Here is a 19,461-nt window from a genome sequence, read left to right as displayed (position 1 = left end):
ATAGATCAATAATGCAGACATGGTCAACCGATATTGCAACATATTTATACACATAGAGTGATCAAGAGGGCAATCGCTGCCACCAGACATTGTACCCAGGTAAGGAATCGAACCCGCCCTACGAAGTGACGAGCGAACGCCTTACAACTTAGGCTACCTCACCACTCCTTAAATACAAGGGGCGGTGGGGTAGCCAAGTGGTTAAGGCGTTCGCTCGTCACGCCAAAGACCGGGGTTCGATTCCCACATGGATATAATGTGTGAAGGCTATTTCTGGAATATTGCTAAAAGCGGCATAAAACACTACTCACTCACTTAAATACAAAATAAGAGAAACATTCAGCTCAGGTACTTACAGCTTCTTCTTCGGGTTTCAAAGTCGTCGCAAAGTAGATGAAGACACTCAATACGATTAGGCACACTACGAAGAGGACCCATTTGATTATTTTATGGCTAACGAAGGCGAAGAAGGGGTCGCGGAAAAAACGGACGATCGGGTGTTTCCGTTCTCCGTCCTTCAGATCATGGTTCGGCGAGATTTCGGGCGTCTTCTTTTTGCAGCAGCGGAAACAAGGCCAGGTCCAGTTCTCCCAGTGCTTGTGGTGGACTACAACAACGGTCGGGAAGAAGACGATGACGGAAATGTAGTTGACGAGGACCAGGATCCCGGAGAAGAGGCCAAAGGAGGACACAGCCAACAGGGGAGATAGGGCATTTACAAAGAATGCAATCATAGTGGTCAGCGACGTCGCGAACATGGCTTTGGACGCTCGTTTGTAGCAGGCGGAGACACGCTCTTCCAGCGTTGGATGGTTCTCGTGAGCCGTTGCTCTCCATGTATCAAAGTAAACGAACACATCATCTGCACCTATACCCAGAATGATGAAGATAGAGAGGACATGGAATATACCAAAGTACTGGTAATCAAGCACAATTCTGTATACCATATTGGCTCCAAGGAAACTCGTTAAGACACTGAAGACAGCTAAACCCGTGATGAGCAAGGATTGGGTCTGGATGAGCATAAAGAGGAAAATGAATCCAAAGCTTCCCCCAGCGAGAAGCAAATCGAATATGACTTGCCGCTGAATGTCGTAACTGAAAAGACTTATTGACGTGTAGATGAATGTCATTCCTCCTATACCCGTGTCCGACTTGCTGAGCAGCTTGTCGCGAAAATTTTCAACCAAGAACGTTTCTCTTTGACTTTGGTCTGTGTGTCCAAGGTAGATAATGGTCCGTGTTATTGATGTGGAAGCTATATTCAGAGTTGCATTTATCACTGCATCTTTTCCCAGATGGAACTGCAGCAACTGTGCAATTCCCGGATTGCTCATTGCAGCAGACAGGGTTCCAACAATATCACTATAGTTCACATCTTGTGTTAGAGGTGGCAAACTTCCGTCAAAGAGCCTGATAATTGAGAAAGGTTTTTCACACTGTCCAGCGATGGTAAGTTTGCAGAAGTTTCCATACTTTGCGTTACCGACCAACTCATTTTCAAAGGCAGCAATTGCTTTGAGATTATCTTTAGTGAAAACGTTACCAGCTTCGTAGTACAAGTACAGTGTTTCCGTTGTCTTTGTTCTCTCTCCCGAGTCCGAGTTTAGGCTATTCTCTATGATTACTCCACTATCGTCCGCCATGGAGAACGCCTCTCCTCTGAGGTAAGTCTCATCTTCTGTCAGCGTTAGAGGGACCCCGGTAAAGCTCAGTGGGAACAGGTTGTATCCGCTCTGTACTAGAATTGCTGACACCACTATGAGAAGAATATGTCCACCAAGAGTCAGACCTGCAAAACAATAACGAAATATACAATATTATCTCAATAAATCAGATCTTAGTTCTCAATATCGCTAAACAAAGATCTGAGGACATCCTATTACTGGTCACGTCAGAACGTCCTTTTATGCGTCCAATCAAAGCGTCGCTTACCAGATCAGGAAGGTGACAGTTGGAATGTGTTTTCTAATCATGCAACCTCGAAAACGTTAACACGGGGTGTTCCAAACGACAGTTACGGTCAGTACGACTGTTTCTGTCAAAGTCGTCTATCTTTCTCTTCCATGGGATGAACATTTAAACGGAAGAGGCATTGCACGGTACGTGGGAAGCACTGCCATACAATCTCAAACATATGTTAGACATTCGTTATATGAATGTTCGCTTGTTCAGTTTTCAAAATTGTAATCGAGAACTGTGTCAATATATTTTTCAATCGTAGCCTGAAATGGAAGTGGCTAGGTTGAAACGAGTGCCGCAAAGCTCGAGAAAGCTGCTTTTTAATTGGCTGATGTCGACTTCTTGTTAGACATTTCAGTGGTCGGTCAATGTTCGCGAAAGGTCGATCTCACGTGACCCGTAATGGGTTGTCCTCAGATCTTTGTTTAGCGGAAGCGACAACTTCGTCATTACTCGCCCCTTTCCGTAACCTGCAAGAAGACTCGTCCCCCTATCGATGAATGTTATGTGCGAAAATACGACAAACCAATCAGAATGTGCGTATGATTTCAAGTTCTTCGTCACAGAATCCCTCAGAAATAATATTTGATTTTACATATGTCTTGCATCTAAAGGAGGCACGGGTGGCCCAGTCGTCTAAAGCGCCGCGATTCGCTGTGCAGAGTTGCATCCCTTGGGCACGCCAGAAACCTATGATTGTGGGTTCGAATCCCGGTTCACCCCGATTATGTTTCAAGATTTGTCAGCACCATACCCGTGCTCGTGGGTTTCACCGAAGTGATAAACGTCTGAGACCTGCATCACTTTGGGCTTTCCTCCCACATTAAGCTGACACGCCGCGATATAACTGGAATACTGTTAAAAGCGGCGTTAAACCCACCTCACTCACTCACTCACTCTTGCATCTAAAAATATACCCAAGACACAGTTAAATGTGTTCAAACATACTGTATAATTCCGCATGTCTAGATCTGCTTTAAATTGCATCTGAAATATATAATTATAATATACGGGGAAATATGACTGAACCATTATACAACGAGTTGACAATTGTTTTAGGTATGCCCGTTTGCGCCAAGACGGAACCCAGTCGCAAAAATGGCCACGAGAGGGGCACGAGTCGCTATTCGGCTTGTCCCGGAATAACAAGAGTTGGTCACGAATGATCTGATTTTAGTGAGATTTCATACAATATAAAGTCCATATTGGTTACCTTGCAACAGTTGCAACAGTCCAAGTTTTGGAATGAAACAGCGTATCAGCTTAGTGTGAGGAATGCCCGAGTCGTCTAAGTCTGAGACGTTAGCGGCTTTGATGATGACAAACACATAACCATAACCAGGGTGACTCCGTGATTTGAACCTGATACCACAGGATTCTGGCACGTGTAAGGGACGCAACTCTGCGCTGAGAAATTTTTGTCCCTCGTCGGTTTACGAATATCGATCTTCATCAGCATCTTTAGGAGGGTCACAGTTACCCTTATGATTAGGCCGTGAAACCTGGCTGATGAGGTGTGTCCCAACGGAACACTTTTCTTCTGACCTCTGATTTTATAGCTCACTGACCGCCGTGGTGAAACGTTGCTGAATATGGGGTAATCTCACCTTTCACTCATTTCGTTTTGAGTGAGAGTGAGTGCGTTTGGTTTAACGCCGCTTTTAACAGTATTCCAGTTATATCGCGGCGTGTCAGCTTAATGTGGGAGGAAAGCCCGAAGTGATGCAGGTCTCAGACGTTTACCACTTCGGTGAAACCCACGAGCACGGGTATGGTGCTGACAAACCTAGAAACATAATCGGGGCGAACCGGGGTTCGAACCCACAATCATAAGTTTCTGGCGTACCCAAGGAACGCAACTCTGTACAGCGAATCGCGGCGCCTTAGACGACTGGGCCAACCGAAAACCAAATGTGTGCGAAAAGGTGAGCGTTGTCTGCCCCATCCGTCACAAACACATGCAAATACATGGTAACACGAGACATTGCTATTATCCTCGGACATGCCAACAACGTGACAATTGTCAATGTATTATCAAGCATGGTAATATAAAAATGCGTTTAGTTCTTGCTGGGTTCTTCTTAAACCTTTTCCAATTTAGATAATAATAGTTTGCTTGATAATCGTGTTTCCCTGGCAACAAGGTTTTCTGGTACAGTTTTATTGAACATGATATTCATAGTTCAATTATTTTCCTTATGTGTACACTTGCTTCAAAAATATGAAGTGATTTATGGATCGTTGGTTGATAATGACATCCATTATTAACAACTGTCAACTGTCAACTGTCATCGATCTTTCGGTGAAGCAATGACTTGTTTATTAGAGTGATGTACTGCCTTCACGGAACATCCCCAACGGCTATGCGTCGCATTAAGCAAAGCCCTTCTTACTTTAGAGATCGAGATGTTTTACGATTATGGAACAGGTTTGGAAGGTTTTTAGATATTTGAAGCTGAATTGAGACATATGGAATTGTTTTCTTTGTTGTTTTCCGCCGCAGCGGTCGGTGATATTACTGCTTCCACACACTGCCTTGTAGTGAGTAAGTGAGTTGGGCTTAATGTCGCTTTTAACAGTATTCCAGTTATATCACGGCGTGTCAGCTTAATGTGGGAGGAAAGCCCGAAGTGATGCAGGTCTCAGACGTTTACCACTTCGGTGGTATGGTGCTGACAAACCTAGAAACATAATCGGGGCAAACCTGGATTCGAGCCCACAATCATAGGTTTCTGGCGTGCCCAAGGGACGCAACTCTGCACAGCGAATCGCGGCGCCTTAGACGACTGGGCCACCCGTGCCCCCCCCCCCCCCCCCCCCCCCCCCACTGCCTTGTAACTAGCTGACGTTTTAGAAACATGATGCCGTTTATGTGGGCGGGGGATGCTGATCATCTCCATGGGATAAAAAAAACCCATCTGTTAAACACTGGGTCACATTGGGATTTCCTCTCGCACTGATCCTTTCAAAGCGGTGTAAATTTATATTCAAAGCAGTGTTAACCTAAAGAAAAAATCGATGCAAATAAACAGGTTGAAGGAGTCGCCATTTTTAATATCCAATAGTTAAATAAATTTGTATAAAGATAATTTCATGATTAAGGTTTTTCATAATGACTGTCGAGATATCAGAATCAGAATCAGGTTACAGTAAACTACGGTTATAACGAACACGCTTATAACGAACTGACGGATATAATGAACTTATTTTTGGTCCCGACTAATTGCTGTAGTCATGCTGTATATGTACTTATAACGAACTAAAATTAGTAGTCCCTTTGAGTTCGTTATAACCGTAGTTTACTGTATTTGTTTTTACATTGGAATATCAAATCACAATACACTCTCGTCTTTTAAACGTTAGCAAAAACAGATTCAATTTACTCTAAAATGACGATTTATGTGAGGGAATGACTTATTATCGAAATGGTTATTGAATAAGTTTATGATGGTATGCTGTTAGCTTTTGACCGTCACCGTGGTCTAGTGGTAGAACGTCCGGCCGGAGAGCGGAAGGTCCGGGGGTCGATCCCCGGCGGCGTTCAAAAGACGTTAAAAGATGGTACTTGTTGTTACCCTGCCTGGCGCTTAGCATTAAGGGGCTAAAACAAGGACAGGTCGGCACGGAGTCAGTATACTGTGTCTGAGTGGGGTATTCATGTTAAACTGCAGCATGGTATCTCAGTGTGCTAGCTCTATGAAATCGGCAATAGTCCGGACTAGTACCAGCAGCCACACACACACACACACACACAAACACACACACACATGTCTCTATATAAGTGCGATAATCTTTAACACGACGTTATACCCCATTTCATCTAGCCTCATTGAACGTTTTTCCTCGTCCCCAGATTAACAAACTGATAATGGTATGATCAATTATACATGATATGATCCGGAGGTTGTACTCAGGTAACTCGTCGCCCTTAGATACCAGTTTTGTTAGCCGATCTGATAATTCACCACCGCTCTTATTCTTCATCAAACACAAAAGACGGATCGATGGCAAGCACGTGTCATTGAACTGCAGTAGCATGACGTAATACCGCCATGTTAATCGACCACGTACCCGACGTCGATCAATTAGAAACATAGAAAACCCAGATACATGTTTCGAGAGTTGCCTAATAACTGACGGTGAAAATACTAACTGCAATATGTTTGTTATAAAACACATCTGTGACGTCATTCCATTGTTTAACGCTGCGTTATTTTTCAGGAATGGACAGTTAAACTTTGTCAATTATATATAATGTTGAACCAACATTTCAATTAATTTACACTTGGAATAGACGGAACTATTTTTTTTATTTTTTTTTACTCGTAAATTATTCCCGGAAAACATGTGACGCCAGCGGGTTTTGAACCCTCGTCGTTTGATTTCTGGACGTTCAATGGTTGACCTCAGCCACGGTGACACATGACGATGCGGTTTGAAATTAACTATTAAATATTTTCAAATGTTTGCATAATCCTTAAAAGCTAAGAAAATAATACGTATATAATGTGTTATAGTAGGTTACCTTCAACAGTGGTCGTATTTAAAGTCATTAGAATCTTTGAAAAAGAAATCAGGTAAACATATATATCCTTGTTCAGGGCTGTTTTTATCCTATAATCCCCGTCAGTATGTATTTACAACGTGCAAGCGATTGATACAATACTAGTTGAGGACCCTACGAAATTATGAAGGGCCGTGTACCATGCATTGTAAATATCAGCTCGCGACGGTGTTTGAATTGGTGCACGTGCAACAGCGGCAGAGAAAGTAGTCCACGTGCTTCACGCAAGGTCGACTCCCTCAGTATGAATACAGTCAAAACAGAGTTCCACAAGATCTTGTTTTGTCAAAGGGTTAAGTAGGGTTGTGTTTTAGGTTCGGGAATATCTTCGAAACTCTCCATTCCTTACATTTGGATATGATTGTTAACAAAATCTACTCCAAGAAAACATATTCTTGAAATCTACTAGACCGCTGTCGGAAGCGAAAGAATACACGCTGGTCAAGGAACAAAAATGGCGCTTTGCCAGGTTAAATGAGAAATTTACAGTTCATAACGAAACATTTTCAAGAGAATAACAAACGACAAGAAGCGATATTAACCCCTTAAATGACTATCTATCAATATTTTGCCTTGTCAATATGGAACTAACGTAAAAGGGAAATTAAAAGCTTGCGTACGGGCGAGATACTTACGTTAAAGGGGAGATCATTTGCGGGGAGGTAACTCTTGTTCCGTCAAAGTGTTATATGCACTGCAGTGTAATATCAGGTGATATATATGTATATATATATATTTAACCAGTGTAATATCAGGTGTTTTATATATATATATATATATATATATATATATATATATTTTACCAATACGTGTCATAGCCGGTGCTCCGTCAAGTAATAGAACTTTGGCGCTCGTTAATATTTGATTTTCAAACTACGTTTTACGTTGAGAACAGCAAACTACACCCAAACACTGTATGAAGTATTTGCTTTTGTTGCATGCAATTGTTTCCTTTGACCTTTCAGCGCATGTGTTTGTTGTTTCCAGGTATACAGCACAAGGACAAATATGGACTTTCGATCTCTGTTGGAATAAGGGTAGTTCGCGTCTTTGTTGCCATGCCACACACACGTCAAGCCACACTTTTTCGAGACTTCAACAAATTACAAACGATTAGAATGTGAGGTCAGTACCGTTAAACATTTTCAGATGCAACATGATCTATTTACGAAAGAATTTAATTGTGGAGGTTATACTTAAACATGTTGTCTCGAGAAGAAATCTTTTCATTCTGCCTATATTTATGGATCTTTTGTTGCAGAATTGATTGGAATCGTTGTGTACAGAGTCAGCAAGTGCTCGAAAAAGTATGGTGGCTCGTCAGTGCCATGTCGTATCGTAGTAAATATAAATTGTCAATGCAAGAGAATAACCAGCCTAGATTTTCAGCCGAAACAGATTCCATTTTGCGTCAAGGGCAAATGTGGACATTGTATGAATGAACCACTGAAACTCAGTGATGACACCAGGTGTTCGCGAAAAGGGAAAGCATGTCCTGCTCTACCGGCAGCACCCGTCATTCAAACAAGTTGCATAAAAAAAGAAAGAAAAGACGATGACTTTGGCGTTCTAATCAGACAAATAAATGAAATATGGGTAATGCGTTTTTTAGGATACTTTGTAGAAATAGGGTAGAATAGGTTCCCTGTATCTAACGCTGGAGAGGTCCGTGTTGTCCGATGACAAGGATAGTTGCTCATGCTTTCAACCACTGGTTTGTGTAATCAAGACTTGGGTATTTACAGGGGCCCAATTATAGCTTGAATATAACTGACGGCTGCATTAAACAACATTCACAACATTAAACAACATTCACAAAATCAAAACAACAATATTAAGCTACATTCACAACATTTAACAAAATTCACAACATTAAAAACCATTAAACAACATTAAGCAACATTCGCAAAATATAACAACATTAAACAACCACATAAAGCAACATTCACAACACTCACAACATTAAACAACATTTACTACATTAAACAACCACATTAAGCAACATTCACAACATTAAACTGCATTCACAACATTAAACAACATTCACACCATTAAACTGCATTCACACCATTAAACAACATTCACACCATTAAGCAACATTCGCAACATAAAACACCATTTACAACATTTAACAACATTCACTACATTTAACAACATTCACTACATTAAACAACAACATTAAACAACATTTACAACATTAAGCAACATTCACAATAAAACAACATTTACAACATTAAGCAACATTCACAACATTAAGCGACATTAAACAATAGAATTAAGCAACATTCACAGCATAAAACAACATTCACAACATTCAACAACATTTACAACATTACAGTTACATACAGTCGAGGTTGGGCGACAAACAACCATCCATCTCACACAAAGGCTTCGGACAGATTGGAGACAGATTTCCCAAGTCGTTGTTACTGAATATGCTTTGTTTGTTTGTTTGTTTGTTTTTCCCTTAACGCCGCATTCTGCAATATTCCAGCTATATGATAGCGATCTGTAAATAATCGAGTGTACACCAGACAATCCAGTGATTGACATCATGAGCATCGATTAGCTGACGATTCAGCCAGTTCAGTCAGTTAGGGACATACACACACACAAACAACCTCAGTGAGTGAGTGAGTAATGGTTTTCCGCCGCTCTTTGCAATATTCCAGCATTATCACAGCGGGGGACAGCTGAAATGGGCTTCACACATTGTACCCATGTCGGGAATCGAACCCGGGTCTTCGGCGTGACGAGCGAGCGCTTTAACCACTAGGCTACCCGACCGCCCCTACAAACAACACCATCCCACCCACCGACCACCACCAAATATTTACTGGTTTGCTCCAAACAACGACAGGATGGAATGAGATATGTTCTTGGTGTTGAAAGCGCTGCTATACACAATGGAGTACAATGGATCCTTTAGACAGCATGGACAATTGGATGTGTGCTTTGTACATGTTTCCAAGGAGACAGCGCCTCTAAAACACCACAACTTCATGACAACGCCTCGTTATAACAATATCGTTTCGTTTCGCGACAGTTCATGAGGCCGTTAGGTGGCGCAGAAGAACCTTCGTAGAACTATGTGATGTTGACGTCTGCATTGCCAGGAACACAATCAGTTGTCGTTCTTGACAAGGCTTATTGATTAAGTTCACCTGCACCTTTCCAAACACTTGGTCCAGCTTTTCTATATCTATTCTGACACTTCAGCTATTCTGATAGAAGGTCATTGAAGCGGGGTGGGAGGGTAGAAAAGGTTGTTAATTGGTGTGCATTGTTGTGTAGGCGTTTTACTGAAATACTTTAAAATTCCAAATACGCCTGATTACATTTTTGGTTTGTCAACATCCCACCTGTGCTCGAAGATTTGGCCAAAGTGATAAACAAAGTCCTACGTCACAGCATGTTTTCCTCTCCCGTCAAGGTGACGCCGTGATATGTTTTGACATACATATGCCTGTAATAATATCAGTGGCGTTAACCCAACTCACTCACCAAGGTGTATAGTCAGGTTATTGGTTATATTTGTCAAAAGAAACGATTGCGACACTGAAATGCTTTTAATGGGAACCACGCTCTAAGGTCTGTTGCCTCTTTCAGCTGGGGCAGGAGCAGCAAATCAATCAAGTCATCGAGTCTGACAACACGATCCTTTTCCTCGCCTCTTACGACAAGCACAGATTGCTGGGAGCTATATTCCTACCCGGGATCCTCATAGGTATGTCTCAACACATGGGTAAACATGTACATTTTAAAATTGGAGATTAAATTGAAATATAGCTTATTTCTTATGACTTGAATCACATGTGCTGGGAGTGCCAAATTGACCCGGGCTTATATCTCCTTTGAAACAAATGTTATCAACTAGAAAATACATGAAAAAAAACCCATACATATGATGGTTTTAGAGTCCTTTTGTCAGTGAGAGAAGGTGTTGGAGGGGTTTCTAGGTGATTGCCATGGCATGGGTTGAAGGTACATCAGCTTGCTAGTCTCCTTGCACCAAGCGTATCTCGCAAAGGGTTGTTGTTAAATGGTACGCAAGATATAAGCGTGGATTTTGACTACACAGAATCTTGATTGGGATGCCGGTGTCATACTTGCCATAGTCCTACAAAGATAGCACACCCCGGATATTATATAGTGGAGAAAATAGACCCCCAAGCCCAGGAATCAGTCCGAATCGTTATTTATAAGGAATCGGTGTCCCGGTTTAGGCAGGAGCATTTTATGTTCTTGGGTTAGTAAACGGTCCTACGGACCAGTTTCTATAAGACCAGAAGTACTTTTACACCGGTTCATAGAATATTCCCGACTTCATATGGGTCGATGAAAATTGATGCATTGACCACGGAAGGACAACTTAATGATTTTTCATCCGTCATGTTATCTTACACATGTGGGTTACCTTGGCAAATCAATAATTGTGTAAGCATCCTTATATATTATCATTTTCTGGCATGCCTAAGTGACAAAGTTCTGATAGAGCGTTCCCTTGTCAATCATAAATCGATGCCTGCTGTCATTCGAGACTTACAAGATTTCAATAGTACATCTTTCTAATTCAAAATAAAAACACAAATTACGGGATCTACAATGTATACACCTGTCAACTGTTAGCGCCACCTCATCTTTAGTTTCAGCTGTCCCTAACGTCCATATACGTTATGGACATATGTCCCTGTGATACGCTGGGATGGCACCGATCCCTGTTGCAAAGTTGGTATAAGACACTGTGTTCCTCTAGATGAGGGCGGTCGGGTAGCCTAGTGGTTAAAGCGTTCGCTCGTCACGCCGAAGACCCGGGTTCGATTCCCGACATGGGTACAATGTGTGAAGCCCATTTCTGGTGTCCCCCGCCGTGATATTGCTGGAATATTGCTAAAAACGGCGTAAAACCATATTCATTCACCCACTCACTCCTCTAGATGAACGCAAGGACTGGATCAGATCATTACATGACTTACTGGTGTTTATTGATTCTTCGTGCGTCACCGGGGTATAATACTTATTTATACAGTCACCACCTAATTGTTACTAGGGGATCGTTATACATAGGTGTTAAGTGAGTGACAATCACCTCCTAACTGGCGATAGGGGATCGCACAAAAGAAATTAAGTCTGTCTGTTTACCCGGCTGCATTTTCAACAGTTAACCCACAAATTTGATAAATTGAAAATGGCCGCCAACGAAACTTTAAAAATTAATTTTTGTCATATCTTTGGTACTTAACATGGGAAAGTCCGCAAATAAAACATTTCTCTGTACGTTTTCATGTACAAGGAATCCATTGAAACCACACGTTAACCCACAATATGTCAAGAAATCAAGATGGCCGCAATATTAGGGCAAATTCGATTATTAACTGCGTCTGATGCAAACAGAGTCTTATATACATGAGTGACTTAATTTTATCATAATATATGGTTGTAATGTGGGAGAAACTAACTGTAAATGATACAGCTATAGTTAAATATGGTTGTTTGCCTTCACCGTTAACATTTTTGATTGAAAATTCACACAGTCTTGTCACTAATCAACGTGGTATAGGAATGAGCTGCATAGTAGATGTGAAATGTTATCTCTATAACTTTTCTCATATTAAATATCAATCCATGCATAATGCACATATAACAATGCAGAAATATGAAACTTTTATCTTTTATTTTAAATTGTTGTAATTTTACATAACTAACTGTGTGTGGAGGACCACTTATTGACGCCAGAAACCTATGATTGTGGGTTCGAATCCCGGTTCACCCCGATTATGCACCATACCCGTGCTCGTGGGTTTCACCGAAGTGGTAAACATCTGAGACTTGCATCACTTCGGGCTTTCCTCCCACATTAAGCTGACACGCCGTGATATAACTGAATACTGTTAAAGCGGCGTCAAACCCAACTTAGTCAATCCATCTCATCTTTATCAGGCTTAAAAGCCACACATTATTCTTTTTGAAAGGGATTTGTTTTTTGCTCAGAAACAATGTAACCCATTTCACACAATGGCTTTCTGAAATGAACGAAACGATAATGCATTGTTACCCCCAACAGTCAATTATAAATGGGCGTTCATGTTTGAAATTGCAAAGAGCCATTATTACAGTGATTGTGGTGGGAACAAAATCAATCATTAATAAAATCAATAGAAATATATTTTTTACACGCAATACTTAAAGAAGACTGTAATAATCGATATTGTCGTGGCGCGGGAATTCCGTTTGGCTTAAGGTAGACTGCAATTTAACAAAACCTAATGTGCCATAAACCGATCGATTGTTATGTTTCAGAATACAGTGAAACGTCTTCAACTCCAACATCATTTTCTCGATTAAATGATGCGGAGTGGATTTAACACACATCTGGGGACCCGCAAACAATGCCTGTTAAGACAGCGTGCCGGACAACTCGCTTTTGTCAAGGGGTATTTGTCTGCCATAACTATGGTCTCTGCACCAATCTGCTTGACTCGAACTATGGGTAACTCGACGTTTGTCAAGGGGTATTTGGCTGCCATGACCACGGTCTCTGCATCCATCTACTTGTCTCGAACTACGGGTAACTCGACCTATTTACAATGGTCATCGGAAGTTCGAGTTAACAGGTGTTGCTGTGTTATATTGGTCTCATAGAAAGAGTATTTAACTGACGCCACAGTTGCGGACATAGTTTTTCACTTACCGAACGCAAGCTTGTGTCTTCTGACAATAAACCTGCAAAATGCTATTGTCTTCACAGGTTTCAGCTCCTTCTGTGACGTGGTATCGCTCTGCTGGTGTTCCCCCTGTCCACCCATCCTCTTGCCGTTGATATCTGTGTCTCCCCCCACGCCCTCCTCTAACGTCACTCCGTTTGTGTTAGGGGCAGAGTTGTCTCCCATGATTCAAGTTGGCGCCAACGTAATGTGAGGGATTTCGTAGACGCTGGGTCCAAAGTACCTGAAATTAAAGCATCCGGTTTGATCTGGAACTGCAGTGGTCTCATCGTTCAGGAAAAAACCCACTTAAATTCCCAAATTCCTAAACTTATCCCATCGTGGACGTACGTCACTGCCATTCCAGACAGTCAGCCGATAATCTGTTCTAACAGGAAGGCGCCGCGATTCGCTGTGCAGAGTTGCGTCCCTTGGGCACGCCAGAAACCTATGATTGTGGGTTCGAATCCCGGTTCGCCCCTGAGACCTGCATCACTTCGGACTTTCCTCCCACATTAAGCTGACACGCCGTGATATAACTGGAATACTGTTAAAAACGGCGTTAAACACCACTCACTCACTCATTTAAACAGGAAATAATTGTATGGAAACGTAACCAAAACGTTGGGTTAAATGTGGAAAGAGCGTAGAAAGCATTGTATTTAATTATCAATATAGTTTATGGCACTTAAATTCCTTATTTCCATTGATATTTTGTGTAAATCAAATTGATTATTGTTTATTTGTTAATTTGAAACACCGATTACGTCGTTCTAATACAGGGGAATGCAAGTCTCAATCAAGATAATAATTAACTGAACATGTTATTGTCATGTTTTTGTACCAATTGGAACAAGGACAGTTAAAACATTGACGTAAATCACTTTAATAGCTCCGGGTTCTCTCGTTATTGATCAAGATTCTCGCGTGATTGGTCTGTGTTCACGCGTCAAGGTCAAGGTTCACGTGTATGCCGGCCGAGATCAAGCTAGGGGTGCTAAGTGTTTGCCAGTCACGCTGCTACCAATTTATCTGGTGTTAGTATAATGCACACAAACATGAAATATTTGACGAAAGCTACAAATCTCGCGAGAATAGTTCTAACGGTTATTTACCGTATCGAACCCTCATAATGGGCTTAATATCCTCATAATGCCCGATGCAATTCCCTATTTTGACTTGTACCATATGTTTCCGTGTTTTGTCGGGTGAACAATTGACTTGCCTTTGCATGTGTTTGTGACGGGTGCCACCGTTGGGGCAGGATACGCTCACCTATTCGCAAACACGATCACTGTTTGAAAGTGATTCATAAACACATGTTATGACACAGTCGGAATCGTATTATCGACTCTGCTTAATGCAGAGATTTCTTTTGGATGTAAAAAGGTTTTTGTCGCTTTAAATAATTATATCTTTATGTCGAACAATATTCCAACACCACCAGCCAACATTTCGCATACAGTAAAGTACGGTTATAACGAACTCAAGGGGACTACTTATTTTTGTTCGTTATAACCGTAGTTCGTTATAAGCATATATACAGCATAACTACAGCAACTAGTCGGGACCAAAAAAGGAAGTTCGTTATATCCGTCAGTTCGTTAAAAGCGTGTTCGTTATAACCGTAGTTTACTGTATTATGTTCTTGTTGACAACCAACGCTCTATGCATGGACGTGTGACAATTTGAATATTGTATCTATACAGTAACTGCGGGGGAAATGATTGGATAATTTGTATCACACAAACCTAATCGATAAAGTGGACAGTCCCCAGCAATTTATTTGGTTATTGGTTTACTCAAATGCAAAATGATAAATATATAAAAAAATTAATTTATATATTTTTTTTATCCTACCATGTTTTACCCATGTTTACCCATGTTTTACCGATCAATTTGTCAAAACAACTAATACAAACACCCGCATCACAAACAACAATCAAGCGGTGTTGTTATTTCTGTTAATTCTACAAAAAGAACAACAGTGCATACATTGTAACGGATGTGAAACGACCTTTGGCGCGGGAATTGTGAATAATTAAAACAACACTTAAAGTCGGGAACTAGTTTTCATGACTAACTACTGTTTTGGTACAATAAGCCTATTCCACACGATGGATGTCTGTCGGGGATTAATCCCTCAAGTAGACAACTGAATGTCGTCGATGAATTTACTAATTATTGACGGAAGTAGCAGACACGGAAATCAACCAGATGAGCAGACAGAAAAAGACCTTAATGCAGAAGCAAGCAGACCGGAACCCGCCTCGATGCAAAATGAGTAAGTTGGGTTTAACGCCGCTTTTAACAGTATTCCAGTTATATCGCGGCGTGTCAGATTAATATGGGAGGAAAGCCCGAAATGATGCAGGTCTCAGACGTTTACTACTTCGATGAAACTCACGAGCACGGGTATGGTGCTGACAAACCTAGAAACATAATCGGTTTGAACCCACAATCATAGGTTTCTGGCTTGCCAAGGGATGCAACTCTGCACAGAGAATCGCGGCGCCTTAGACGACTGGGCCATCCGTGCCCCCTGATGCAAAATGATAATAAATAATTTTAATTGATATTTAATTTATTTGTTTTGTCCCCCGCCCGTTTTACCGATCAATTTAGCAAAACAACTTATACAAAAGCAAGGCTCGAGGATCAGAACCCTTACCTTTCATTCTATATTTAAGTGGCAGCACATGTCTTCTATATCACGACGGTTGTGAACAATCGATTGGGACAAGGCAAACGTGTGTCTGATAGCATGATCAACTATCAACCTCATCAGCTGAGTCACAGAACCTGTCCACCCGATCCTCTTTAGTTTGTTCTGTCGACAAACACGTGAGCCCACTTTCCCAAGCGTCGCCAACTGGCGGCAGTGATGACGAGTGTTTATGGTATTTAACAATTTCAACACAATGTAGAATAAACTGCATTAAATAGAAATTTCATCTACTGCTGGTTCATGGAGAAACAAGTTCAAACGTTATATGGGAAGTGAGTGAATATGGTTTTACGTCGCTTTTAGCAATATTCCAACAATATTACGGCGGTGGACACCAGAAATGGCCTTTACACATTGTACCCATGTCGGGAATCGAACTCGGGTCTTCGGAGTGACGAGCGAACGCTTTAACCACTAGGCTACCGAACCGCCCCTATATGGGAGGTAGTTACATTCGTCACCTAAAGGATCTGTCATATACCACGCATTTCCATATTCACGTCCCTATTACGCTACATAATAGCATGGACGTTTGGACCTCATGCAACCACTTTGGTGTTGAGCAATTTAAATGTTAATTGGAATTATTTCATTACTGAAATTCGAGGAGAAATTCAATTATAAAAATTGCTTATAATAATAACCTTAATGAAATTTTAACCTGGCCTCAAACAAGAAATAGAAAAATTGAAAATATCGGAGATACTGTCACCAAAGGTGATAATGAAAGATGGAGCAGAGAATTGTGGGATGACCGAAATAATATAAATGACAATAAGCTTAAAACATTCAGGCAATATAAGACGAAAATGTTGTTGAATCGTATGTTTTAATTAAAAAAATATAGACCACCGTTGAATTTTAGCTGTGTTTTAATGTGGATCTTAACCCTTGTCCTAGAAGCTGGTATATTGTTGAGTGAGTGAGTGAGTATGGTTTTACGCCGCTTTTAGCAATATTCCAGCAATATCACGGCTTGGGACACCAGAAATGGGATTCACACATTGTACCCATGTCGGGAATCGAACCCGGGTCTTCGGCGTGACGAGCGAACGCTTTCACCACTAGGCTACCCGACCGCCCCTTAAGTGTTAAGAAGTCACAGCTAGTAACAAGATCCGTGAAGGTGCCCGTAGAGGCCATCGTCGTGAAATGTATACTCGGAAATCAATACAAGATCAATTATTTCAATGCCAGGTAGGATCGATATTTGTGTCAGCATGCATCCATTTCCTAGACAGAATTATTCATGGTAAATAAGCCGTTTAGTTGAGGTACCCTCCATTGCTGTTTTATGGGAACCAGAAGTATGGTACCTGGACGTACATTATCGACGTATTGATTCGTTGGTCCGCAAAACCCGCCTGGTGTGTTCTATTGACAGTTAAGTGAGTGTTGTACTCTGAAACATAATATGTCTGTTTCTAAAAGTGTCCCCTCCATATATAACTTGGGCACTGATGATACCACCTCAAACAGCATCCAATGACCCAAGCGGCACGAAGGTTCAGATCTTAAAGGTGATAGTGGAAAAATGTAATGCGATTTTGTTGAGAGTATCATTTTGGCATCAAGTCAAATTCCAAGAGAAAATTAACATTCGTAGAAAGTATTTAAATTTCCGAGTGAAAGTTCCGAAATCACGCTCCGATATCGGCTTCTGAAGAAAACCTATTTTGGGGCGTGACCTAAAGCTCTCGGCGCACCGGCGAATCAGTGCGTGACAAATGGACTTGGTTGACGCGTCGATCAACCATATTATCTTGTCATAATGTGCAGCTGTATCGATACGTGGGGAGGCGGTCACTCGCAACGCAAAGAAGTGTGGAAATTTCTGTTAATCCTACGAATATAACAACATTACATATATTGTTAACCGTGTGAAAAGACCTCTGATGCTGACCTAGTGAATAATTGAAATAACAATTTTTGTCGGTAACTGGCTTTTTTGTGACTAGCATCCTGTTTGGGAAGTATAAACCGATTCCACATGATGAATGTATGTCATGGATTAATCTCTAGGTAGATGAATGAAGGTATCGTGTATGAATTTACTAATTATTGGTTGCAGACACGGAAATCAAACAGATGAGCAGACAGAAAAGCCCCTTAATGAAATTTAAAAATCCGAGACAGAAGCAGACTGGACCCCGCCTTGTAATTACGCAGCGCGTCGAAAACTTAAACCCAGTGGAAGATTTTTGCGCTTGGGGACGATTTTGCCTGCCATTTTTATAGTCTGTTATCGGTTTTTCTCCTTTTCAAATTTACTTTTGGTCAAGAATTGTGATTCAGTATTCCCTAATGTTTAAAATCTTAAAAGTCTTTTTGTTGAGTTGACTTGCCCCTTTAAGGATGGTTTATGATTAATGTGATAGCTGAAATAACTGACATCATCTTAATCCGGATAGCGTTCAGATATTCAGGGCATTATGTCGGAAAACGACGACATGCATTGCTTTTAACGTTTTCCGTCGTGTTCTTCGTCATCTGATAATGGACACATTAAGCAGTATTGTGCAGTGTTTGGGTCTTTTGCCACGCAAACACATAGCATTCCCATTTCCTTTTTTATTGCATGTTAGTGCTTCTCTTTGGAAGATCTGTATGTCGTGCGGACTCATTGATATTGATATTAATATTCTACGTCATGGTACTAAGCAACGGGGCCATCTTTGGCATGTAAAAAGTAAACTCTACGTAACAAACATGCAAGGATGTGTTTTTTATATCTCGAATTAAAATCAATCCCAACAAATGCCAAGCTTAGATATATAATACAATTTTCATCAACACTGAGAGAAGAGTATGCGAACCAAATATTTATACTGTGGTCAGTGCCTATCTGTCCTCGGCATTATCCAGCAATTGTCATCATTAATCGATTAATGATATTTATACAATGGACAACAATGATCTCTTTATAATGTTAACATGAATACCTGAGCCAGATACGACATGATGGAGCGAGCTAACGAACTATCACACACACACAAACGATTGAGGTGAACACCATCACTCTTGTAACAGATTCAAATTCAGGCGCAGATTCAGACTCAGACTCAGATTCAGATTCAGATTTAGATTCAGATTCAGATTCAGATTCAGACTCAGACGCAGATTCAGACGCAGATTCAGACTCAGGTTCAGACTCAGACTCAGACTCAGATTCAGACGCAGATTCAGACTCAGACTCAGACTCAGACGCAGACGCAGATTCAGATTCAGATTCAGATTCAGACTTAGACTCAGGTTCAGATTCAGGTTCAGATTCAGAGTCAGATTCAGACGCAAAGTTTTTTTCCCCCATCTACTGGTTTCTACCGGGACCCTTTGATTACAAGTTCTAAATGTTAATAGAGAGATAGTTATGTTTAAGTTAGGTAAGAGGTATTTCTCAAAAGAGAGCGCAGGTTTGATATACTTACAGAGATTTCCTTTAGACCTAGATATGATATTGCATAGACATTCTTGAAGAAACTGGTTCTTTAAAGTATATTTAA

The 19,461-nt window shown here is 41.0% G+C and overlaps 1 protein-coding gene across 2 annotated transcripts in view; it reads right to left on the bottom strand.

Annotated features, from left to right (window-relative positions):
• LOC124151516 (protein dispatched homolog 3-like) overlaps positions 1 to 19,461 on the bottom strand; it is a 49,858-nt gene that overhangs the window by 23,025 nt on the left and 7,372 nt on the right. For both annotated transcript variants that reach the window (XM_046524030.2, XM_046524031.2), the window contains exons 2-3: positions 13,218 to 13,474; positions 357 to 1,792 (exon numbers count right to left, since the gene is read on the bottom strand). In XM_046524030.2, coding sequence (XP_046379986.2) covers positions 357 to 1,792; positions 13,218 to 13,416 — 1,635 coding nt within the window. In that variant the 5' untranslated portion in view covers positions 13,417 to 13,474. The remainder of the gene's footprint in view (positions 1 to 356; positions 1,793 to 13,217; positions 13,475 to 19,461) is intronic.

This window comes from Haliotis rufescens, unplaced genomic scaffold, assembly GCF_023055435.1.
Source record: "Haliotis rufescens isolate VD_foot unplaced genomic scaffold, xgHalRufe1.0.p SCAF_3, whole genome shotgun sequence".
Classification (NCBI taxonomy): Eukaryota; Metazoa; Mollusca; class Gastropoda; order Lepetellida; family Haliotidae; genus Haliotis; species Haliotis rufescens.
This window is presented reverse-complemented; position numbering and strand designations above follow the sequence as displayed.